This window comes from Lineus longissimus, chromosome 5, assembly GCF_910592395.1.
Source record: "Lineus longissimus chromosome 5, tnLinLong1.2, whole genome shotgun sequence".
Lineage (NCBI taxonomy): Eukaryota > Metazoa > Nemertea > Pilidiophora > Heteronemertea > Lineidae > Lineus > Lineus longissimus.
In genome coordinates, this window is record NC_088312.1 from 12,232,748 (window position 1) to 12,258,903 (window position 26,156).

Genomic DNA, 26,156 nt, shown 5'->3' on the forward strand with positions numbered 1-26,156 from the left:
AAAGGTGCATCATATATCCTCCGGGTTTTTGATTTGACCTCCTTTTCAAGGTCACAAAGGTCAAATGGTGTAAATTGGCCGTTAGGATGTAACGATGGCACGTTTCTAAACTGCAATGACTATTGATACCAAATTTGATACACATTTACCCCTTAGTCAGGTGATCTCAGGGACCGAAGTTTGGTCTAATATGATTCACCACTTGACCACCAGGGGGCAAAATCCAAAAACCTTAAAAATGTGATTATTCCTTAACTTCTTGCCCGATTGCCACCAATTTGATATCATGGGTACATCTAACCACCATACAGTATATGTCACACAGGTTTTTAATTTGACCTTCTTGTCAAGGTCACAGAGGTCAAATGGCCTAAATTCGCCGTCAGGCCGTAACTATGGCACTTTTCTTAACTGCAATGACTATTGATCACAAATTAAGTACACATGTACCCCTTGGTCAGGTGATCTCAGGTACCGAAGTTTGGTGCGATCTGATTTGCCGTTTGGCCTCCAGGGAGGGGGCCAAATCCTAAATTCTTCAAAATGCCATTATTCCTAGTAATGACTTGCCCGATTGGCACCAATTTTATATCATAGGTACATCTAATTCTAACAACCATTCAATGTGTCACCCGGGTCTTCTTTGATTTGACCTACTTTTCAAGGTCACAGAGGTCGAATGTACTGTAAATTTGCCATTTTGGGGAAATTGTAATTGCTTGGACCTACATCAAACCTAACACTACATGACACAAGACCATGCTCTTTATCCATCTTTCCTCCACATGAGGTGAGCACAATGGCCCTGGCCATTTCATTGATTTTACCTCATAAAACTTTTTTATTTGGCTACATACTGTAACACTTTCTGTAACTGGCATGAATTAATTGTCTACTAAATATACTTACGGTGAGCACAATGGCCCCTGGCCGTTTCATTGTTTTTCGCATTCTGCCCTACAACTCTAGAACCAAGTGAGTGACAGACCTGAAACTTCTATGATGTGATAGTTTAGGGGAGCTTCCCTATCGATTAAGTATGACCCGGCACGAAATCCAATATGGCTGCCAGGCCACCATCTTTCTTTTCAGTACCTGGTATAGCTTCAGAACCTGCAGTTTAGTGACAGCCTGAAACATCTCTGGTGCCCACGGAGCGGGGGCATACATTGCGATTCACCTCAATCGTGTTATGTCTAGTTCACTCCTGTTGTTCGTTGCCCAATGTGAGCACCTTTTATCAGTTCGTTTGAATTTGCATTAAGACCAGAATTCATCGATCAACATAGAAACTCTGAAGATGGGGAATTAGTGATACTTTTAGCGTTTACAATTACTTGCATCATGCCTACTGGTGTAGACACCTGAGCGTTCTTTTATTCCTGTGTCATCACAGCTAGCACTTGTGGCGCCTGACAAACACCCAAGCAGGATACTTCGGGATAACATAGCCATTGCCCATGCTTTTTAGCTCACCTCCCTAAGTTCACTGCTGCATATCTGTTTATAATAATTACTTTGTCAAGAATATATTAGGATGGTTCTATTCCAATCCTTCTTAGCTTCTTTGCTTTTTTCTCTGGGGTTTCCGCCGTGCCTCCTGGCCCTCCTTCCCTTGCGGATTGGCGATTGCCGGGTGTCCGGTGTGTCGGGGATTCATAGTCCCCTCCCCGTTCCTTCCCCGGGTCAGGGTTCTGACAAGTCAGTTCCTGTTGGGTCGGGCAGATCCGCCCCTGGGGTGACTTCTCCTTCTCCCGGTACTTCCGGGAGGAAGTTGAAGAAGTCTGGTCGGGGGAAGACTTCGTCCCCCCCTCCTTTTCCTCCGCCGGGACCCCCGCTCTTCAGCGGCGAGGTCCCCGGGGCTCTGAAGAGGTTTTGCCCTCATCCGACCCCGTCCCCCAGGCTGGGCACCCCCCTTCGGGGGTGTGCCCCTTTGGGAGGTCTCGTCGTGGAGCATCGGTGCCCCTGTCTTAGGGATGCTCCCCGAGACTTCGTCCGCCCTCCCTTCTTCAGCGGGCAGGACTCCCGTGGGGACTCTGGACGTTTTACGTCCCGATCCCTCGAGCGGCGCGGATCAGGTGGAGTTTGTGACCAGTTCCTCCAGCTCTCCAATTTTGAGACCCCTGGATCCGCTCCCAGCCTTTTCAGGTCGGTGAGCAGCGCCTCCCCGGGTATTGAGCCGTCTGTCCTTACAGATGTGCTCCGCTGTCCCCCTCCGGAGCTTTCGATGGGGTTGCGACCACACACATCCTTGGCTTAACTGACACTGCCAGTCCCCTCTCGTCGTCTGCGGTTGCCCCGGGGGTCCACCTGCCTTCGCCATTGGACGGGCGGCATGCCCGACTCCTTGCCCCTCCCTAGGGACGAGGGTTCCTCCTTTGGCGTCCCCTAGTGGTGCAGGGCCGCGGTTCACCGCCCCGTCCCTGCCGCCCTTTTCCTTGCTGGGAGGTGTCTTGCCTGGTTTAGATAGCGGTTTGGTTAGGGCGCATATCGCGCGAGCGAGGGCTCCAAGTGTCTCTCCGCCTTGGGTGCGGTTAGGCCGACCGTTTCGCCGGTACGCCCCCATCCTGTCCCATCTGGTCATACTGGGGTTAAGGATGGGTCGGTTTCACAGACTCGCCCCCCTCCCCCCTCCCCATGTCTGCCCCATAGGAGACCCTTCGGGATCCTCGTCCGTCTTCATCCACTGGCCTTACGGCTGATCAAAGACAGATGATTCAGCGCCTCACGAATCACCTGTAGAGTATAAAACTCCAGGATCAGGCAGTGACGCGCCAGGCCGAGCGGCCGGTGGCTTTTGACCTAGGTCATCAGCCTATGGAATGCAAGTTATCCGACTCACATTCCCCTTCCGGCCCGACCTCGCAGGCTGATTTCCTCTGGGAGAGTGAGGACCCCACCATGGTGGCGGGCATGCGCGATCTTCGTGCTCTAGTTCGGCAGTATGTGCCGATAGAGTCTTGTCCTCTCCCGACGTTTAACCCCGCGCTCGGTCGAGTCCCCTTCGATCTCTTCGGGGATTCCTCCGAGCAGGAACCGGACGCGGTCCCGGACGGGATTCAAAGAATTGCCCCCGTCCCCGGTCCTGATTTGAGCCTCCACTTGGTTGGACTCGGCTCTCAGGGACACAGCTCCGTCCTGCGGGGGTCACCAGCGCGCCTTGGTCTCGACTTTACCGTCGACCGGACCGGGCGCCCAGACACAGGCTGGGAAGCGATTCACCACCTTTCCCCCCGAGCCTTGCGTATCGTCCCGATTAATATCGGGTCTCTCCGTCGGGATCTGATCCGGTGTCTTTGTCTCCTCTTAACACTTTCAGCGCCCAGCCATATTTAGCGTACTTCCCCCAAGGGCCAAGGTTACGCCCCTTTTTACCCTTTTTCAAAATTATGAAAACAATAGAAGGAATAAAGATAATTACATGAAATTTTCTGTTTTGGTTCTTCTTTATTAGATCTCTTTACAATGCTTATTTGGAATGATAGTCAGCAAAGCACTTGATTTTGCACAATGGTACCCCACACATAGAACAGTAATATCTTGTGTCTTTCCGAATACCCGCTTTTTGGCATACTCTCGGCTACATCTGCCCCCGTCATCAATCTTCGACCCGCCATTGCGCCTATTCGAATGCAGACGATCTTGGCTATAAATAGCACATTGGCTGAACATCATACTATCACCTCAAGCGCTGTATAGTTAAATTATTTTCCCCTATACTGCGCTGCTAGTCGCCTCGAAGACAAAGCGGGAAATTTTAAAATGCGACGTAATATTACGTCGGATGGCTCAACCGTGTGAACTTGCAAGACGTAAAATTACGTCGGATGGCGCTGAAAGTGTTAAGGATGACATTCAGCTCGCCAGGTTGGTACCCCCAAAGTCCTTGCGTCTCTGTCCATCAAGGACGCGAAGAACGATGAAGCCCTGGCCAAGGAGGCTCAGGCGGTGTTGTCTTACGCCGATCTGTCCCTCTGTGCCCTGTCCAGGTCGTTGGCAGCCGACGCGTCAGAGGACCAGCGCGTTCTTGCTCTGTCCCTCCAACAGTCTCTGCAGCACGCCAGTAATCTGGCTGCGAAGCAGGCTGCTAACGCGGTGCTTAAGCGCCGGGACCTGCTTATTGAGGGGTAAAGCATGGTCAGTGCCCGGTTTTTGCAGGGGGCGTTAAGGACCGCCCCTTTTCTATTCTTCGACTCTATCCCGGACACCTTAGGTGCCCAGATGCAGTCGGACCGCCTTACGGAGACGACTTCGGCTCCTAAGGCCGCCCCCCGCCCGCGGTCCTCTTCTTTGTCCGGGGCAGGTTTCGTCAGGCGGAGTATCGATGCCCCCGAGACTCCGAGGCCCCTGGTGGGTCCTCGTCCTTGCGGGGCTCCTCTTCCTATCGTGCCCCAGGGCAGGCAAAAACTTGAGGCGCCCTCCCGTCGCTCCAATAAGCGCCACCGCTCCTCAGGTAGGGGTGGGGGCGGCGGGCAGCCCCAGCAACCCTTCCAAGGTAAGAGGGGTCGCGGGGGCAAGCACAAGATACTTTTTAGTCCCTCCTCCTGCGCCTACAGGTGGCGCCCCCACGGAGGTCGCCGTGGGGGGCAGGCTGCGCCATTTCGCGGCCTTTTGTGTTCAGTGGTGTCAAAAAGACTCCCCCGTACCGGATATGCTCCGCCGCAGTGTCAGACTTTTCCCATCCCCCCCCTACGACGACAATCGCCACCCCGGTTGTCCCCCCCCTAGACCCTGCCAGGGCTCTAGCCCTGCGCACAGAGGTTATCTCCCTCCTCCAGAAGGAGGCTGTGAGAGTGGTGGACAATCATTCCTCCCCAGGCTTTTACAGCAACATATTTTTGGTCCCCAAGAGGTCGGGGAAGTGGAGACTGGTCATCGATCTGTCCAGCTTGAACCGGTTCCTTCGGGTGCCCAGCTTCAAGATGGAGACAACCAGATCGGTAGCAGCTGCGGTGCAGCCCAACGATTTGGCAATCTCGCTGGATCTTCAGGACGCGTATTTTCACGTTCCTATCCATCCAGATTTTCAACCCTTCCTTCGGTTTTACTTCGAGGGAAAGGTTTATCAATTCCAGGCCCTTCCTTTCGGCCTGGCTTCTGCGCCGCTTATTTTCACTACAGTCATCAAGGCGAGCGAGATGGCTCAATTCGGCGGCGGACCAGGTCCCTCTTGGCCGCCTGTACATGCGCCCCCTCCAGCTTCTCCTCCTCTCGAGTTGGCGTCCCTTTTCAGACCCTCTCGATCGTCAAATTTCAATCCCAAATTCTCTCCTGGAGGAGGTCTGGAGGTTCTGGGGGTCCGAGACGGAGCTCCTCCGCGGAGTGCAGCTCAGTCCTCTGTCCCCTCAGATGTCCCTTTTCACAAACGCCTCCCTCTATGGCTGGGGCGCCCACCTAAACGAAGGGGACCTGACCACCGAGGGCAAGTGGTCAGCGGAGGATTCGTGCCTCTCGATCAATATTCTTGAGATGCAGGCTGTCATCCTGGCGGGGAGGGCCTTCACGTCTCGGTTAAGGGGTCACAGGATTTCTCTCTTCTCTGACAATTCGACAGTGGTCGCTTATATCCGGAGACAAGGGGGACGAGGTCCGACACTTTGTGTCGCCTCTCTTGGGAGCTCCTGCAGCTTTGTTGCCGCTCCTCCCCCGTCACATCCCAGGCAAGAGAAACATCCTTGCCGACACCCTTTCCAGGGTGGACCGTCTGGTCCAGACGGAATGGACCCTTCACCTCGAAGTGGTCTCCCGCCTGGCGGGGATGTGGGACGCCCAAGTTGTGGACTTGTTTGCGACTCGGCTAAACAAGAGATTTGCCCTGTATTATTCGCTGCTTCCAGACGAGGAAGCCTTGGGAGTGGACAGCCTGTCGGCCTCCTGGGACGGCCTAAATGCTTATGCATTCCCGCCAACCCCTCTGTTGCTTCCGGTACTAAACAAAGTGGCCAGTTCTCGTGTCAGAGTTTGTCTGATAGCCCCGTGCTGGCCGAACCAGGCTTGGTTCCCGGTCCTGCTGGAGCTCCTGACGGACTTCCCCCGCCGTCTGCCGGGGTGGGAACGTCTGTTGCATCACCCGATCAGTTGGGTCTATCATCAAGACCCTTCTTTCAACAGGCTTCACGCCTGGAGACTATTGGATGTTTCCTCCGAGAGAAAGGCTTTTTGGAGGACGTTATCGGTAAAGTCGCTCAGCCTCAGAGACAGTCTACCCTTGCTTCATACGACAGCAAGTGGGATGTCTTTCGAGACTGGTGTAGGGAGCAGGGAGTTTCTCCGGTCGCTCCCTCTCTTCCCAACTTCCTCGACTTCTTGAATTTCTTATTCTCGGTCCGGAAGTTTTCGGTTCAGGGGGTAAAGGGCTATCGCTCTGCCATTTCAGTCACCTTAAAGTTGACCGATTCCTGGCATCCGTCTTGGGATGACGCTGTCTCATCTTTGCTTCGCAATATGTCTTTGGAACGTCCTCGTTCCATTCAGCGTACCCCCAAATGGGATCTCTCGGTGGTGCTTAGGGCTCTCATGAAGTTTCCATTTGAGCCTATGCACCAGGCAGATTTTAAACATCTGACTTTTAAGACCGTTTTTCTTGTGGCTTTGGCCACGGCGCAGAGACGGTCCGAGCTCCATGCCTTAGCCTTTGATAGATTGGCTTTTAATGAGAGGGGTGCGGTCCTAGAATTTGTCCCAGGTTTTCTTGCTAAGAACCAGGTGCCGCACACCTTCAGGCGCCCGGTTCTCATCCCCTCCTTGTCCGCTAAAGTCTCTAGGGATCTCCCGGACAGAACTCTCTGCCCGGTTCGGGCATTGAAGTTCTATGTTGATAAGACCAAAGATCCTGCCGTTCGCCTCGGCAGAAAGCGCCTCTTTGTGTCTTATCGTGAGGGGGTTCCCCCTATTTTTAAATCGCAGCATTTCTTGTAATTCCACAGCATTCGAAATGTGCTGAGCGTTTACCATGTGAGGTAGTTCCACCTTTTCTAGGAGGGGTGGGGTTCCCAGTTTGGCTCGCCCTTGTTTTTTTCTCAAAGGGTACTTTTGCAATTAGCCCGGGTTGCCCCCATGCTTATTTTTCTGGGTTCCCTTGGTCTCACCCGTTGGGTTCTGCTATGGGGCTCTGGAGACAGTTCACTTCACTACATGGTAAGTCACCGTTTACCCACCTTCCAGGGTTGTTGGTATTCAGTGGAAAAGTCTGACCTGGGTAGAGTATGAACGACATAAAATTTCCATTTCCTTTGGAAATGTCATTTTATTAGTTCATACCTACCCAGGTCAGACTACCCGCCCTGCCTGTCCCAACAGCAACAGGACTTATTCTGGCGCTCGAGTAATAAGTACTGAGTAATGGCGGCTTTCACGAGGCAGAGGCTGTATTGGGTGCCGCCTAGGTGTAGCTACGTGAACTAGCTAATCAATGTTTCTATTATTAATAGATTAATGTTTCCTCGGGTGTGTCCGATAAGAGTACACATGCAAAAGTCTGACCTGGGTAGGTATGAACTAATAAAATGACATTTCCAAAGGAAATGGAAATTTTTTGATATCATGGGTACATCTAACCACCATACAGTATATGGCACACAGGTTTTTAATTTGACCTACTTTTCAAGGTCACAGGTCAAATGGCATAAATTGGCCGTCAGGCCGTAACTATGGCACGTTTCTTAACCGCAATGACTATTGATCACAAATTAAGTACACATGTACCCCTTGGTCAGGTGATCTCAGGTACCGAAGTTTGGTGCGATCTTATTTGAAATTTCGAGGGTTCTCTTTATCTGACAACTATACACCACCTTGTAAATTCCAGGTGAATATGGCGAAGCATTCCCTCTGAATGCACCCTCACGTTTTGCTCAATGTTGCTCAATTCATGATTGGATGATAGCTATAAAAGGGTCAATGGAGCTTAACCCCACTGAAATCTGTATAGGACTGTTAGAAGATTGGTAAAAAAAGATTTCATTCAAATGTGATGATGGCGCAATGAGATATTGGACCCCCAAAAGCAATGGTTTCAATGTTTTTACCCACTTCGACGCCACCTATACCCTCGCGCCTTCATTATCCAGCAATATCTTTTTAAAGTGGCATAGTATTGGACAAGGTAATGGAAGCCTATCATGCATAAACTAGCTTGGGATGTTGAGGGCGCAGTCTTGGACTGCCTGAAATACATGTGTCATTTTAGAAAAAAGTATTGTTTTGCAGCGCCCCAAACAGGTCGCGCCCTCGACTAACCATGGAAACTTTTCCATTTTCGACAGCTCCTTCGATCATAGACTGACATCTATCAAAATAAGGATGTGCGGTCATCGGCGCATTGAGATATTTCAACTTGTCCAATTTTGACCTTCAAAACAGTGTCCGTTACAGAGGCCCTCGAAAAAAAAGTTTGTTTTAGGGACCTGGAATTTCATGATTTTTCTGTCTACCCACAGACCTTTTACCAAAAAAAATTTCAGGCAAATCGGAGACGGCCATATATCACTCACTGTCTGATTCTTATAAAAACTGGCTCTTAATTATTTTCAGTACCACATCTCGGAATAATACCAAAATGTCTAAGGTAAGTGTCACTTCAGAAAGTATGTTCTCTTTCTTTGATAATTAATCATAAACATAATATTTAGTACAGTTAACCCTTTTAGTGTCACTCTCGACCTCAGGTCGAGATGGAAAAGCTTTCCCGTTTAGTGTCACTCTCGACCTGAGGTCCACAGGCGATATAACGTTAGAAAACAGCATGTACATCGTTTCAGCATTGTCCAGTCCGTGTTTTATATCTACCTTTCGAAAGAGCCAATCAAATCTCATCGTTTGGTACCGAATAGTCATATGCTTTCTACAGTGATATTTCCCGCAATTTCGCTCTGAAAATCAAACCAGCGGAAACACCGAATTCTGACGATAGTTCAAAATCACATTTTCACCCCAAAAAATAACCAATTCATGTTGAAATGTCTTTAGCTTCATCCAGGATAGTGTACTAAACAATTATCAGAAGAGATCTGCTACAAACAATTACTAAAGTACATTTTAGAAAATTATTTCAAAGAAATCGTCAGAATTTGCGCGTTTTTCACACTTTTTCATGGTTTTTACCCAAAAATGAAATGACATATACGCATATGACATATACTGGTACTATCCTTTGCTCCAGGCAATTGCCTACAAACTTTTCAATTACTGTAAAGTGATAGAAGTGAACACTTCTGAGCTACAAGGCTTCATAAAAGAGTTACCTAAAAGCTGCTAAAACCCAAAAACATGCTTGACATTCTGGGTTAGGAAAATGTAAAACATGGTTGACACTAAAAGGGTTAACCCGCAAATGTGTCTTTATGTGATCTTTGGATGCATGTCATTGATTAATCTGATCAGGCTTAACAAAAGCCGAGTTCGTCTGTGACCCGAGGGTAGATTAGGAGTGTCACATGGTATTATGTCATGCTTAAAATAAATATGTTGTTGAGGATTTACTGTCCCCTGATTGTCGAGTAAAGGTCTTAATAGAGAGTTTGAGGTCGGCAACTTATAGCAAAATTTATACGTATACGTATAGTTTTTGCCAAATACCTCATCAAATATGGGACAGATTTTTTCCCATCATAAGTTGTACATAAGTCAAATCCTCCAGCCTGTATTAAATTGCTCAGGCTGTTGACTCACGACTGAGATAACACGGCTTCAATAAGTAAGGAAACTATATTAGCTCATACAACCGCCAACAAATAACCATTCAATCTATCAAATTCTTATATGCAAGCCTTCGCTGAATACAAAACCCATTACAAGACTAATTCTTGCTTCTACGCTGTCATCATCATAAATCTGCGCCGGATCTATTACATAATCGTATTTCTCTATACATGGAGACCAACAAATAGACGCAAGTGGATTTTAAGGTCGATCTATACCCATACGTGGCGCAAAATGGCCCAACTTCAAATCCTGATAATTCATTGATAACAATGATTCAGAAAAAATATGGTACGGTACGTTACGTATGAAGCATCCTAGAGAACTTTCCCCCTAAATAACTGGATCATATTCCAGGATTACCCAGAAAAATTACTTTTTTGGGAAGGTCAAAAAATCACCTTGATCAATTTTATGTCAACATGCTATGTCGCATCGAAGCATACTCTGTTGGAAAGGACGTAGCCATTCCTAGCTATTGTCCATATAACTGCCAATTATTAAGAAAAATTCTAATCATGCATATCATTAACTCATTAATTTAATCCACATAATTTCTCTATTTCGGAAATTTCGCGTAAATCTACTTCCAAAACCCAAAATCCGTGGTGATACGGACAAGCTCCAGTTCGTTAACAGCACATTTCCATTTTCAAAATTTGAAATATGTTTTATGAAAGTGGAGAAAAACTACTTGACATTTTAAAAATTTATCATTCACGTCGGTTCGTTTACTATTTACAACTCGAGAGCTGACTCTGCCTAAAATCGGCGAACAGAGTCTCGGCAATTATGATTCATTATGTTACACTCCAATGGGTAGCTTGGAATGTGCTTGCCTTGGGGAAAACCCGTTGGCTATATATCGACCTTAAGGGAAATGAAACAAACTGCCACCAAAACAAACTTTTTGTTTTGTATATTCCACTCTGATTTCAAAATCATTCAAATTAGATTTTATGCGGGATTACCTTTATACGTCTAGAGTAGGGTTCTGGTACAAAAAAATGAGTTTGATCAACAGTGTGCATTTAAAATGTAGCTCATAAGTATAAGGGCTGGCTTATACATGGACTTGTATATTCGTTGACTAATCGAAATTGACATAAAGGCGAAGACGGTATAGCCGGTAACGTCTTCCCCATATCGGACAACAGGGTGTCGCCAATTCATTGACCATCCAGATTGAGTTTGAATGCATTGAATGGCATCGAACAACAATGTGTATGATAATCCATATTTCTTGCATTATTGTTTGCCAAAATATTGCCTGTTTGTATGGCGAGCTGTAATTGGTCACAAGGCACTGGTGGAATTGAACCCACATTCATGTTACATTAATGTACGAACACGTCATCATATAAGTTTGGGTTTTCTCAAGTCATTTTTCTATGCGTTCCAACGTACGCGGTGTTGTTCCAACGTACGCGGATGTTTATAAGTATACGTATAAGTTTTACTGTTTTAGAAATTGGTGTAGGCAAATAGGAGTAGGCGAAATGGGTGTAGGCGAAGTGGGTGTAGGCGAAATGAGAGTAGGCGAAATGAGATGACACCGTTTTACTATAAGTTGCGGATCTCAAACTCTCTTTTGTTCAGTTAATTTAGTTTGAAAAGAATTTGCTCTAAACCAACACAATTATCCTTGTTAAGGTCGATCTATAGTCAAGGGGTTTTCCTCAAGGCAAGCACATTCCAAGCTACCCGTTGGTGTGTAACATAGTGAAGCTGAAGGGGTAATTGTCGTCCTGGGTGATGCACGATATCACCCAGGCTCTATCTGGCGATGCATAACATCATCCAGGGTGATATTGTGCATGCACAACATCACCCTGGGTGATCTTGTGCATTCGTTTCGCGATTGGTGACGAGGTTGTCAAATCGTAGCATGGTACTTCTGCTATATACCGTAGACGACCGCGCACGGCGCGTTTTTTGTGCAGTTCACTGCACTTTTCATTCTTCTTCATCGATTATTTTGATGTTCCACGAATAATTTCGAATTGATTTCCCGTCTTTTGGCCTTTCGACTTCGGGAATAGCTGCCAAATGATGTTTCAAGTCGCGCTGGTGAACCAGATGAACGGCCACCATTTTTTTTTTGGGCCGTGAACATTTCCACGTCCGCCGATTCGACAACCCCGTCACCAATAGCGAAACGAATGCACACAAGATCACCCTGGGTGATGTTGTGCATGCACAATGTCACCCAGGGTGATGTTATGCATCACCCACATAGAGGCTGGGTGATATTGTGCATCACCCAGGACGACAATAACCCTTTTGGCCATAGGGAATCATAATTGCCTATACTCTGTTCGCAAATTTACGGGCTCGGCCAGTTAGTGCTTGAGGAACTTTTATTGATGTCACCGCAACCCTGAAATGTGACAGCAATTGTAGGCCTTGGTTTTCAATGGTCCAGGCTGATTTGCGCATAATATTTTCGAAACGCACTCTAGTGGGCTCATGTTGTGAATAGTAAACAAACCAATGTGAATGATAAAGTTTCAAACTCTTAAGCAATTTTTCTCCAATTTCATAAGCATTTTTCAAATTTTGAAATTGGAAATGAGCTGTTACCCAACTGGAGCTTGTCTGTATAACCGCGGATTTTGGGTTTTTTTTCAAGTAGATTTCCGCGAAATTTCCGAAATAGAGAAATTATGTGGAGTAAAAGCTATAGGCCTACTTTTTAGCTAAGCTGGCTTTGCAGTGCAGCTTATGGTTTGTACTGGAGCTGGCTGAAAGTAGTTCCAGCAAAATAGTTGCATTTTCATCTGAATTTGCTGTAGCTGGGCCAGAAAATGTGCCAGGATACCATTATTTTGAACTATTGTTTCGATAGGATTATAGCTATTCACAGCAGAAAGACTAAATGCCCGTAATTGGCATTAATTGGCAGATTTTAAGCTGGAAATTGTCGTCTGGTCAAAACTGGCAAAATGGCCACGATCCTACCTGTTCCTGTAATGTACTGAACTCGCTAAACATAAGGCATTGCCCTAAGGCATTGCAGCCGAGGCTGATGAAGTGATGGCCATTTTGCGAATGTATATAGAGTGTGTACGTTCACTTCAAAACATAGTTCCAATCTAAATTTTTCATAACGAGCAGTTAGAAAGTGGTATTTCCCTATATTTTGAGTCTCAATGTCAGCATGTCGTTTTGTGTTTTTTTTGGTCTAATTCTTATTAATATTGCGGATAAAAGACAGGTAGAGAAACCCAGATTCATGCGCTCAGTTCATCTACATACGGTAGACGTTTTAACTGAAAACCAGGGTGAGTTTTCTCTGTATTTTCTCTTGATTTCCTAGGTACACTAGTTGGCCATGACAACTGTTATTTGACAAGTCATAGTATAGAATGACTCCCGTAGCTTGTTTACATAGGAAGTGTTACTGTTTTTGGCTTTCTGTCTCGTTAAATTTGCTCAGTCATTAAGTCGAGTCGAAGATCAAAACACACATGAACGCTATATACACAAAACAGTGTTGCAAAAAATTCTTCCCAATCATCAGAATAAAATAATCGTAATACTACACAATTATCTATTACACATTAATATAACAACTACAGGAGAATGACTTTGAAATCCAGACAAAACTTTGTTAATATTATCAGTGCAGTGCCCTAGTAAGCGCGCAGCGCCTTTAGGTTGGGGGAAACCCCCCAAACCCCCTGGTTGGGAACCTGCTATAGTTCCTTCCGCCAATTTTTTTGTTTTGATAGACAGTTTTCTCCGTGTATCTCTTTAGCAGTAACTCAACTCCATCATCATTAATAGCCGGCAAAGAAACGGAAAATGTCCCCCCCCTCCCGAAAGGTGTCCGGACTAGATAGTCTGGCACTCTGGCAGATTTTATGTCGTTCATACTCTACCCAAGTCAGACTTTTGCATGTGTACTTCATTCGGACACACCCGAGGAAGAAATAATCTATTTATAATAGAAATCTCTTAGCTAGTTCGCTTAGCTACACCTAGGCGGTGCCCCTATACAGCCTCTGCCTCGTTGTGAGCCGCCATAAACAGTACTTCTTCCTCGGAACACTGTTGCACATTGTTCCGAGATTTTCTACGTTGTTTTCGCCAAATTTTGGCCGATCCTACGTTCGAGAAGGACACCCCGGGACACCTTCGGGAAGCTTATTATCTCTAGGAGACGGGTGAGATCGTTCTTTTACCATCCTCCCTCGATTTCTGCTTTTGGAGCGTGCTTTTTCTGCCGTCTCCCAAGAAATTTTTTCTCCGTTTTCCCGGGCTGTTGGTCACGTGACCGTTCGTTTTTATACTTTTGTGGTTTTTCTGTTAGAAATTTCGGCGTAATGACATCGTTATTGCCGTCCTTTCTTTCTTCTTTGGGTGTTCCACCCTTTGTTTTGGATCTCCTGCCCTTCAGGGCGGGTTTCCGAGGTCCGTTTACGGGTGTATCGGGGATTCATAGTCCCCGGCCCGGTTCTTCCCCGTGTCGGGTGCGGGTAGTTCCGCCCCATTGGGCCGGACCCTTTCGCCCCCGGGATGCCTTCCTCTTCTCCCGGCACCGCCGGCAAGAAGATGAAGAAGGTGAGGAGAGGGGCACGGCCCTCAAAGGGAAGGGGGTCTTTGACTTCCTCTCCCTCGCCCTCCTCACGGACCCCGCTAAGCGGCGAGGTCCACGGGGCTCTTGGGGGGTTTCGACCCCCCCCGACCCCTCCCCCAGGCCGGGCACCCCTCTTTTGGGGGTGTGCCCCCTGGGGAGGCCTTGGGTTTGAGTGTTGGTGACCCTGATTCAGGGACACTCCCCAGGGTTAGCCCTGCCCCCTTTCCAGGGGGCAGGGCTGGGTGGGACTCTGGACGTTTTACGTCCCGATCCCCCCGCCGACGCCCCCACCTGTCATGGGTTGGTGAGCAGCGTCGCCCCCGGTGAGCCGCCTGTTATTTCAGGTGTGCTCCCCCGTCCCCCTCCGGGGTTTGCGATGGGGTTGCGGCCGCTGCCCTTGCCGGCGGCTGCTGGCTCTGCCAGCGCCACGGTTGAGTCCACGGCCACTCCGGGGATCCGCCACCCCTTCGCTTTGGGGCGGGCTCGTCTGTCCGACCCTCACTCTGTGAGTCGGTCGTCTCTTCGGACGCCCCCTGGCGGGGCAAGACCGGTTTTCGCCTTCCCGTCTTTGCCGCTGTTCACCGGACCCGGAGGTGTCCTGCCCGGTGTGGGCAGGGGGTCGGTGATCGACCACTATTCACGGGCGAGGGGCCCTGGTGCCCCCCCCCCCCGTTATGGGTGCCGTCAGACCGTCTATTTCCCCGGTCCGACCCCACCCTGCTCTGTCGGGTATGTCGAGGTTGACGGGTGTGGTTTGAGCTCTGAGCCTCTGTCTCTTGCTTCCTCTCTCACTGAGGAGCAACGGCAGTTGCTTAGGAGCCTGAGGGACCACATGGAGGCTTCCAACCTCCATGACAGGTCCTCGGCTCGCCCGGCCGAGAGGCCGGTGGCTTTTGATTTGAGTCATCAGCCAATGGACTGTGAGTTTAGCGACTCATAGTCTTTTTCGGCCACTCAGGCTGACCCCCCCTCTGGGGGTGAGGACTCCGCCATTGTCGCGGGTATGCGCGACTTGCGCGCTCTTGTTCGGCAATTTGTGCCGCAAGACACATGTCCTCTCCCGACGGTCAACCCCGCCCTCGGTAAGGTGCCGTTCGACTTGTTCGGCGACGCCTCCGAGCAGGAGTCGAATGCGGTCCCTGACCGGGCTTTCCAAGAATTGCCCGCGTCTCCGGCCCTGTTTAGAGCCTCCACATGGTTGGATACGGCTCTCAGGGATACAGCACCTTCTTGCGGGGGTCACCAGCGCGCCCTGGTCTCGACGCTCCCGTCTACGGGACCGGGTGCCTGGACTCAGGCTGGGAAGCGATTCACGACCGCTTCCCCTCCAAGCCTGTCCTATAGACCCGATTATTATCGGGTCTCTCCGTCGGGAACCGACCCGGTTTCACTGTCGCCCCTCAAGGACGACATCCAACTTTCGGGTTTGGTACCCCCTAAAGTCCTCTCTTCTTCGCCCTTTAAGGATGCAAAGAATGACGAGGCCCTGGCTAAGGAGACCCAGGCGGTGTTATCCTACGCCGACCTGACTCTGTGTGCCCTTACCAGGTCTCTAGCCGCGGATGCCTCGGAGGAACAGCGTATTCTTGCGATGTCCCTCCAGCAGTCCCTGCAGCATGCCAGTGATCTGACTGCTAAGCAGGCGGCTAACGGCGTGCTAAAACGCCGCGACCTGCTCATCGGGGGGGGTTGAGCTCGGTCAGGTCACAGTTTCTGCGGGGGGCATTAAGGACCGCTCCATTGAGCGGCCCTTTCTTGTTTCATGACTCCCTGCCTGACACCATGGGTGCTCAGGCACAGTCTGATCGCCTGATGGAGTCAGTCTCACCTCCCCAGGCCGCCCCCCGTCCGCGTTCCTATTCACAGGCCGCGGGCAGGGGACAACAGGTGGGGTCTCGACGCCCCCGAGGTTCATCGGCTCCTCGTGGGCCCTCGTCCTCGCGTGGCTCCTCCTCCTTTCGTCCCCAAGGGCAGGCAGAAGCTGCGGCTCCCTCTCGCCGCTCCAATAAGCGCCACCGCTCCTCAGGCAGGGGCGGGGGCGGCGGGCAGCCCAAGCGTCCCTTCCAAGAGAAGGGTCGCGGGGGCAAGCGCAAGTGACTCTTTACACCTTCCTCCTGCGCCTCCAGGTGGCGCCCCCACAGTTGGCGTCGTGGGTGGCAGACTGCGACTCTTCGCAGATTTTTGGGACCGGTGGTGTCAAAAAGACTCCCCCGTGCCGGATATGCTCCGACACGGTGTCCGATTGGACTTTTCCCGTCCCCCCCCCTATGACGTCGACTCCCACCCCGGTGTCCCCGCCAGTAGACCCCGTCAGGGCGCTTGCCCTTCGATCGGAGGTCCTGTCTCTTCTCAAGAAGCAGGCAGTGAGGCTGGTGGACAACCATTCCCCCCCGGGCTTTTACAGCCACGTCTTCTTGGTCCCCAAGAAGTCGGGGAAGTGGAGACTGGTCATCGACCTGTCCACCTTGAATCGGTTCCTCCGGGTCCCCAGCTTCAAGATGGAGACAACCAGGTCAGTAGCGGTCGCGGTGCAGCCCAACGATTGGGCTATCTCTCTGGACCTTCAGGACGCGTATATACACATCCCGGTCCATCCAGAGTTTCAGCCCTTCCTTCGTTTTTTCTTCGAAGGAAAGGTTTATCAGTTTCAGGCCCTTCCTTTCGGCCTGGCTTCTGCTCCGCTGATTTTCACAACAGTCGTCAAGGCGTTTGCCGCGCCGTTTCACGCCATGGGCTTAAAGCTCCATTGCTATCTCGACGACTGGCTGCTACGGCACCAGGCTCATCGCCGTCTGGGAAAGCAGGCAAAGTTTCTGCTCGTCACAACCGGACAGGCAGGGTGGTTGATAAATTGGGACAAATCCGAGCTGGACGCAGCTCAGGATTATGTCTTCGTGGGGGTGCGATTTCGCACACGAGAGGGCCTGATGTCCCCCCCTCCGGACCGAATTCGCAAGATTCGGTCCTTGGTTGGGATTTTTCGCCGTCAGGACAGCGCCACAGCCCGACAGTTTCTGTCGCTGCTGGGGCTGCTCAATTCAGCAGCGGACCAGGTTCCTTTCGGCCGCCTGTATATGCGCCCACTCCAGCTCCTCCTGCTGTCGAGTTGGCGTCCATTCACGGACTCCCTCGACCAGCGGATATTTATCCCGGGGTCTCTCCTGGGGGAGGTGTGGAGTTTCTGGAGTTCGGAGACGAAGCTCCTCCGCGGAGTGCAGCTCAGCCCTCCGTCGCCCCAGATGTCCCTGTTCACGGACGCCTCCCTTTATGGTTGGGGCGCCCATTTGAACGAAGGGGATCTGACCACCAAGGGCACGTGGTCAGAGGAGGATGCGCGTCTCTCGATCAATATCCTCGAGATGCAGGCTGTCATCCTGGCCGTGAGGGCCTTCACGTCTCTTCTGAGGGGTCACAGGGTTTCTCTTTTCTCCGACAATTCGACGGTGGTCGCTTATATTCGGAGACAGGGGGGGACGAGATCCGACACATTGTGCCGTCTCACTTGGGAGCTCCTGCAGCTTTGTCGCCGCTTGGATATCCAGCTCCTCCCCCGTCACATCCCCGGCAAGAGAAATATCTTGGCTGACGCCCTTTCCAGGTCGGACCGTCTGGTCCAGACAGAGTGGACCCTCCATCGCGAGGTGGTCTCTCGTCTGGGGTCCCTGTGGAATGCTCCGGTCGTGGACTTGTTTGCGACTCGGTTGAACAAGAGGTTCCCCCTGTACTACTCACCCCTCCCGGACGGGGAGGCCTTGGGAGTGGACAGCCTGTCGGCCTCCTGGGACGGCCTCAATGCTTATGCATACCCGCCAACCCCTCTGTTGCTACCGGTACTCAACAAGGTGGCCAGTTCACGGGTCAGACTTTGTCTGATAGCACCGTGCTGGCCGAACCAGGCCTGGTTCCCGGTTCTGCTGGAGCTGCTGACGGATCACCCCCGCCGCCTGCCGGCGTGGGACCGTCTGCTTTATCACCCGATCGGCCGGGTCTATCATCAAGACTCTTCTTTTTACAGGCTTCACGCCTGGAGGCTGTCGGGTATTTCCTCCGAGAGAGAGGCTTTTCGGAAGACGTTATCCGTAAAGTCGCCCAACCTCAGAGACAGTCTACCCTTGATTCATACGATAGCAAGTGGGCTGTCTTTCGAGACTGGTGTCGGGAGCACGGAGTTTCTCCGGACGCTCCCTCTCTTCCCAACTTCCTCGACTTTTTGAATTTTCTATTCTCGGTCCGGAAGTTTTCGGTTCAGGGAGTGAAAGGTTATCGCTCCGCCGTTTCGGTCACCTTAAAGCTGACTGAATCGTGGCAACTGTCTTGGGATGACGCTGTTTCATCGTTGCTTCGCAATATGTCTTTGGAGCGTCCTCGCTCCATTCAGCTCTCTCCCAAGTGGGACCTCTCGGTGGTCTTAAGGGCTCTCATGAAATTTCCATTTGAACCAATGCATCAGGCAGATTTTAAACATCTTACCTTTAAGACCGTTTTCCTGGTGGCTTTGGCCACGGCACAGCGGCGGTCTGAGCTCCATGCTTTAGCCTTTGATAAATTGGCTTTCACTGAGAGGGGCGCGGTCCTAGAATTTGTCCCAGGCTTTCTGGCTAAAAACCAGGCGCCGCACACCTCCAGGCGCCCGGTTTTTATCCCCTCGTTATCCGCTACGGTCTCTAGAGACCTCCCGGACAGAACTCTCTGTCCAGTTCGGGCATAGCAGTTCTATTCTAATAAGACTAAGGAGCCTGCTAATAAGACTAAGGAGCCTGCCTGCCTAGGCAGGAAGCGCCTCTTTTTATCTTATAGAGAGGGGTTTACTAGGGAGATAGCTGCAGCCACGGTCGCCAGATGGTTAGTGGCCACCATCCGGATGGCTTATTCTATGACACTCGGTTCTCCAGAGCTTCGTCGCCTAGGCGCCATTACGGCCCACGAGATTCGGGCCATTTCTACTTCGTGGGCCGAGTATAAGGGAGTGAACGAGGTTTTAGATGCGGCTACGTGGAGTTCTCACTCTACATTCTCCCAGTATTATATGCGCGATTGTTCCAGGTTAACAGACGGTATGCTGTCTCTTGGTCCAGTTGTCGCTGCTCAGCACGTGGTCTAGGTGTTTCCCTGCCTAGACCACTCGTCGATTTTCTCTCCTGCTGGCTGTCTTGTCCTCCCTCCTTTTTAAGCAGGGGGGGGGTTGTTCTATAGACTTTCGCTGGGTCTTCGGGCCCGCGTGTTCGCCCCGTCCAGCTGTCCTAGGGTTCAGCCGCCTAGGACTTTTGAGAGTTAGTCAGTGAGGCCGCTCCATGTTATTCTGGGGCGTGCTCTCCTTCTTGTAAAAAAAAATAAATTTTTTTCCACATTGTGTCTCTTGACGATATGTGCTGAGCTTATACCGTGTTGAGGTGGTTTTGTCCCCGTCTAGGAGGGGATGGGTTTTCCCAGTTATGCTTCCCTTTGTTGTCAAAGGGCCTGTTGACCTCTAGCCCGGGTTTTCCCCAAGCATTCTTTCTCTGGGTCCCCTGGTCTCACCCGTTGGGTTCTGCTGCGCAGCTTGGAGACAGTTCACTTCACTACATGGTAAGTCACCGTTTACCCTCCTTCCTTTGGTTGTTGGTATTCGATGCAAAAGTCTGACCTGGGTAGAGTATGAACGACATAAAATTTCCATTTCCTGTGGAAATGTCATTTTATTAGTTCATACCTACCCAGGTCAGACTACCCGCCCTGCCTGTCCCCACAGCAACGGGACTTACTCGGTGCGCTCGAGTAATAAGTACTGATTATGGCGGCTCACACGAGGCAGAGGCTGTATAGGGGCGCCGCCTAGGTGTAGCTAAGCGAACTAGCTAAGAGATTTCTATTATAAATAGATTATTTCTTCCTCGGGTGTGTCCGAATGAAGTACAAATGCAAAAGTCTGACCTGGGTAGATATGAACTAATAAAATGACATTTCCACAGGAAATGGAAATTCTAATGTAAAGTGCAAACTCTATTGAACTCACGCAACTGTTGACATGGAGAGCCCCCCCCCCCCCACCCCGTCCTTCTGACATGTTTTAGCTAGTGCATTGGGAGAAATGCCCCTCAACCCTCCTATTGGCCTCTCAATAAGTCCTTCTGAGCTGCTTACCCTGGGGCGCTTGAGTGGATGGAACCTCCAAACCTTCATGATGGTGCAGTCTTTTGACACCTTTAACCCAGAGCGAGGAAGAGGTACTCCTTCGATGGTACCCTAACTGCAACCCTCAACCATCATTACCCTTCCTTTTCACTGGCATGATATTGGCAAGACTACCAAGAGGTCGTACTGTTGGCTTCCTTGAGACAATTGCTTGTGGTCGTACGTGGGCAACCAATTCAAGGGGTCAGGGAACAGGTTTTTCCCCCACCAACATGTTGCCGAATGGTTAATGCATAAAAAATTGGTTGGAAAGGGTTTTTGCAGGCAAAGAGACTTGAAGACACTTGACTCTTGAGGAACACCAGACTGATGATCAAAGAACCTGAGGAAGATAGAACCCTCTTCATACCTGGGAGAATAAAAAGCCTGCTAGCGAATATATTGATTATTCTTTAGAAAAAACCAGAAGATCTGCAAAACCAATGGTACCCCATAAAAACATACATTCCTCCTTCAGGTGTCTTCGGATCCCACCACGGCCCATGTGGAATTCCTTCAAAAGGTTTATTGAAATCTCAAAATAAATTTTTTTTTCTCGAAACGCCTGCCCGTCTTTTGCTTCATTATTTCGGGATTATATCCATTTTAAGCATCTTTTGGATATTATCACTAAAGTATCAAAAATCAAAACACACATGTCGGGGGGTAAACCCCCTGAAATTGAAGTGTGATTAAAAAACAGTGTGAATATTCATGTGGTTCTCTCTCGGAGCTCAGAATAGTCGAGTTGCTTCATTCGCGCGTTTATCTCTTCTGGCGGCCATTTTAAGTCAAATTTAAGCCATTTGAAACGAATCCATGGACTTGAGAAACATTGTTTACATTGGATACGTCGTATGCACATTAACCATAGTAGCGCTTTGCAGAAACGGCTTTTCTGCTGCGCGCTTATAAGAATAGCCTCTTTGTATCTATAAACATCATCGACGTAATCAAAACAAACCCGAACGCTAGATGAACAAACATGGCGGACCGCTTCACAAGAAAATGACGTTTTCTCATGTTTCTTGTCAAAATAACCATGATATCGTACACCTTTGATAGTGACACTGGTCAGAGTACACAAATAATAGCGACGATGTAGTCTGCTCGAATTGCGAGGTATTTTTAACGAACAATAAAACTGCCATTCTCAGTCTATGCTGATACGCACTACCGCGAGGAGCTGCATGAACTGGGCCTACATTATTTACCATACATTACAGTTACATACCCGATACCTAGTCTTAAAACTTAAGACGATAAAAGAAAAAAATACTTCAAAGAATCTTTCTTTTACCATCTTATCTCTCTCATCAGCGGCTATTACTCAGAAAAAACGTATTCGTATCGAGTATGTAATAAACACAGTGCATGCGCTTAAACCATAACATGAATTGCTTTTAAAACACTACCATGTTAACAAGTACCCTTAATAGCGGGTGATGAAAAACATATTTTTAAGCTAAATCGATAGATGGAAATTGGTTAAAATCTCATGTGAATTTGGAGGCCGTTTCAAAACCAACTTGAAATTCGAAGACGGCTCGTTTCAGACAGTCTTAAAATAGGTTTAGAGATTACATCTCCTCGCGAAAACATGTCATTGCATGTAACATGTTTAAACCGCTGACAACAACGGCACAAAATTGCGCATTTTTTAACCTCATCAAAATTGCCGTGATGAAAAAAGAGCATCAAGATATATTTTCTTATCTTTCTGAAATTACAAAAGAATATTATCAATCACCAATGGAATGACCCTATTGAGGAATTTGATGTAATTTTTGTTTTTATCTAATCGTTATCGGTCTCCTCCTCACATATTGCTGTCAGGGGCGAAAGACTTTGGTAAAGAACGACTCTATGGCGAGGAGATTTACTGCACGTGACAATAATATTGACTGTGGAAGATGCCGGCTTTGCGATTTTCTCGTCAATAATGTCCAAATATGACTTTATTTCTTAGTTGATTTCAAATTTGGTGCATATAAACACTGTACAGCTACATAAAGAATACATTAATTTGGTAGATTCTGTAGATACATGTTCACTTTTTATAAAATTTGCACATAGTCGTAGTGTTTTTCCGGGTTCTTTGATATGCAAATGCTTTCATCTATGCAGTATTTCTGATATCCTCGCATCGACGTATATATGGCGTAAATCCGATTGTCTCAGACAATATACGTCTATGGTTCATTCGAGTACCCGATACCAGTACATGAACAAATGCAATACACTGCAACATATGTGCAGGGAAGTAAAGTATGCATTGCAAGCCATGTGTCCAAACTCTACCAAGATGAACGTTAGTAAAGAAGGGTGAACTTTTCAAATTTAACTTTATTTTATCCCCCCCCCACCAGTTCACTAGTTTTTCACACAAGTTTTGATCTTTTTTTGTACATTTATGTTTTACCTTACCACCAACATGAACAGTGAGCCATACAGGGTTGTATATGATATATCCTCTCACGGTTTTCGCGTATCAGCACAGACTTATACTCATTGTTTTTGTAACATAATCGGGAATGTTAATAATAAATATCTTATTTTGATGGTGTTTTTTTACAAAGTGCTATTTTTTCTCATGTTTACAGGATGAAGCAGTCTATTATCTATGAGTCATTCCAGTGGTCTCCACAGGCAAAGTGGTGTTGCTGTGCATGCTGTGGAACTGGTGGCACGAAACCAATCAACAGTCAGTCATGAGATTGACAGGATCGGGAAAGAAGACGCTGTATCTTAGCTGATTTGTCCTTCACGTTTTGGTCTTGTTTTGCTATATTATACAAGTTGATTGAATAAAGAAGCCTTGAAATTGAAAAGGCATCTCTGAATTTTTATTAAAAAATAAAGCTTGCCTATTAAACCTAAACTCTTGAACATGCAACCTTTAACCCTTTACCAGTGTCTTGCTCGACCTTAGGTCAAGTTAAAATTCCTACCCTTTTACTCTCAAGCTCGACCCTGGGTCGAGAAAGAGCATTACCAGCTATGGCAGGCCTAGCACACTCTGTTTGAATAGAGGGAGTCTCCATCATTCCTATTGTTTGAGATTGGACAGGTGTGAATTAATCTGGCAATTAGCCTCCTGTGCATTGTTGCATGCAAACACTAAAATGTTTGGTTTTTGCTAATTAAGGGGCAAATAAATCAGCCAAAAGTTTTGAAAGCTTCACAAATGATTGTCGCAAGAAGTACTTTATGATAGTTTGCGAAATTTTGATTAATTCTAGGTGGAAAGTAATATTTTTCGCATATTTGTTGGGAAAAAAATTGAAAATCCTCCAATTTTCAGCCCCCCTATGGACACTATTAATTTTTCTCCAATAAAGCTGAAATCTTGGGAATATAATCCCAAGAGTTATATCAACCAGGTCTGAAGTCGGGAGTTTGTATCAAATGTATAGTTTCGGAGCTAGCGCAGCTAGGAAAGCCCCCAAAACCCAATTTCTCAGGAATTTACACTACGGGCTACGGGTGAAGCATTACAGATTTACCAAAATTTTCAACCTATAGATGGACACATCGAATTTCCATCCAAATCACTCCAAATTTTGCCAGTAAATACCTAGACATATATAGAATTGTGTCAGAAGTCGGGAGTTGGGATTATTTTAACACCCCGCCCAAAAAGCCAACTTTATTGATATTTCCTATGCATTTTCCATTAGGTTTGCCAGGACCAATTAAGCAGGTGCACTAATTGGCTCAATTGGCTAGGCCCGCAATAGCTGGTAATGGGGTAATGCCTCAGAAAATAAATTATCCACGGCGCAGTTGGAGTCTGTTATGTCTAGTTTATCTGCCAGTGTAAAGATGGCACTGCGTCTGATCATTTGATACCAGGAAGCAAAATTGTTTCTCAAAGAAAATTTCCCGCAACTTGCAACTGAAAGTCGAGCACCTTTTCAGAAGAGGTCAGGCAAGGGGTATGGTGATGTAAGAGACGTCATCATGCCTTGTGTCACAATCAAGTAAGAGACCGCATTGTTGCCTGATCGATATGAGAGAAGAGCGTGATGTATGAGACGTCATGCCTGAGGTCACAATCAAGTAAGACTTCATTGTAGTCTGATTGATATAAGAGAAGCGGGTGATGCAAGAGACGGCATCATGCCTCATGTCACAATCAAGTAAGAGACCGCATTGTAGTCTGATTGATATAAGAGAAGCGGGTGATGCAAGAGACGGCATCATGCCTCATGTCACAATCAAGTAAGAGACCGCATTGTAGCCTGACTGATATGAGAGAAGTGGGTGATGTAAGAGACGGCATCATGCCTCATGTCACAATCTAGAGACTGCATTGTAGCCTTATGGGAGGGAATAGGGCAGTGTCACAATAACTAACTAAACTCAAGGTAATGAAGGAGAGATTTGCACTGACCTACTTTTATGACCTTCTGCCCTACTTTAAGACTGTTATAGCTAAAGTGGTCATGTTTGGTATCGAACTTAAGATAATGAACAGTAGGTTTGTGCTAACCCATTTTCATTACCAACTGACCTACTTTGAGATGGTTACAGCGAAAGGTGGCATCCGTGTTTGATATCAAACTGAAAGTGTTTAAGAGTAGGTTTACCCTGATCTACTTTTATGACTTACTAAACAACTTGAACACCGTTAGGGCAGTCGCGTTAATGGTATCAAACTAAAGGTATTGAAAGAGCAGTTTTGCGCTGGCCTGTTTAAACACAGTTAGGAGCAAAGGCACTGAATGTATTGAAGAGCTGATGTGACAAAAGAACCCCTCAACTACTTCATTCACTGCAGTTCAAATAAAACCTTCACAACTGTCATCCACCCTAGGGGCCAAATTCATAAAGGGCGTGTAAGGGTTAGACGTGTGTAACTTCTCCCTGATTAGTTATAGGGCCTATTCATATTCTGTGAAGATTTACATGAAGGACCTGAATCTGTCCATTCAGTAGTTAAACGCTGTTTTAAGCTGATTGCCCTTCATGAATTCGGCCCCATTTGTCTAAGCTTGATTCCATCTATTCTGTCCACATCTCCCTATCTACCCTAAACCTACATTCTGGTACTCGCATATACTACTTGCTACATTTTCTTGTCATTCATCTCATTCCTTTCTATTCAATTCCGCCAGCATAGCTATTCAGGCCGCCAGGCCTCTAGTATAATTCTATGCATAATTAATTTTTTTTAAATTGGTGATTATACGGACATGCGCTAGGAATGGCTGCGTCCTTTCCAACAGAGTATGCTTTGATGTGACATAGCATTTTAACATAAAATTGATCAAGGTGATTTTTTTACCTTCCCAAAAAGTCATTTCTCTGGGTAATTCAGAAATATGATCCAGTTATTTAGGGGGAAAATTCACTAAGATGCTTTATACCTAACTAACGTACCATAATTTTTGGGGAATCATTGTTATCAATGAATTATCACGAGTTGAATATGGGCAGTTTTGCGCCACACATGGGTATAGATCGACCTTACTATATGATTATATTACGTAAAATGTACCTGGTATTGGTCAATGAACGGAAACATGACACAAGAGATGCGTAATATGAATAGATAATGTCATATTTCTCTTGGTCTTTGTTCATCTTGTCAGATGCTCTCACTTATGGTCACGTTACTTCGAGGTCCGTCGCGTACCGAATCGCATGTATGATATACACTAACAATACGTATATGTCTAACCCTAACCCTAAACCTAACCCTAACCCCTAACCCAGGAAT

The 26,156-nt window shown here is 47.9% G+C and overlaps 1 protein-coding gene across 1 annotated transcript in view; it reads left to right on the plus strand.

Moving 5' to 3' along the window:
* LOC135487838 (uncharacterized) overlaps nt 1-26,156 on the plus strand; it is a 179,142-nt gene that overhangs the window by 96,645 nt on the left and 56,341 nt on the right. Inside the window, exon 13 of the mRNA XM_064771940.1 lies at nt 8,533-8,566. Within this exon, the coding sequence (XP_064628010.1) occupies nt 8,533-8,566 (34 nt within the window). The remainder of the gene's footprint in view (nt 1-8,532; nt 8,567-26,156) is intronic.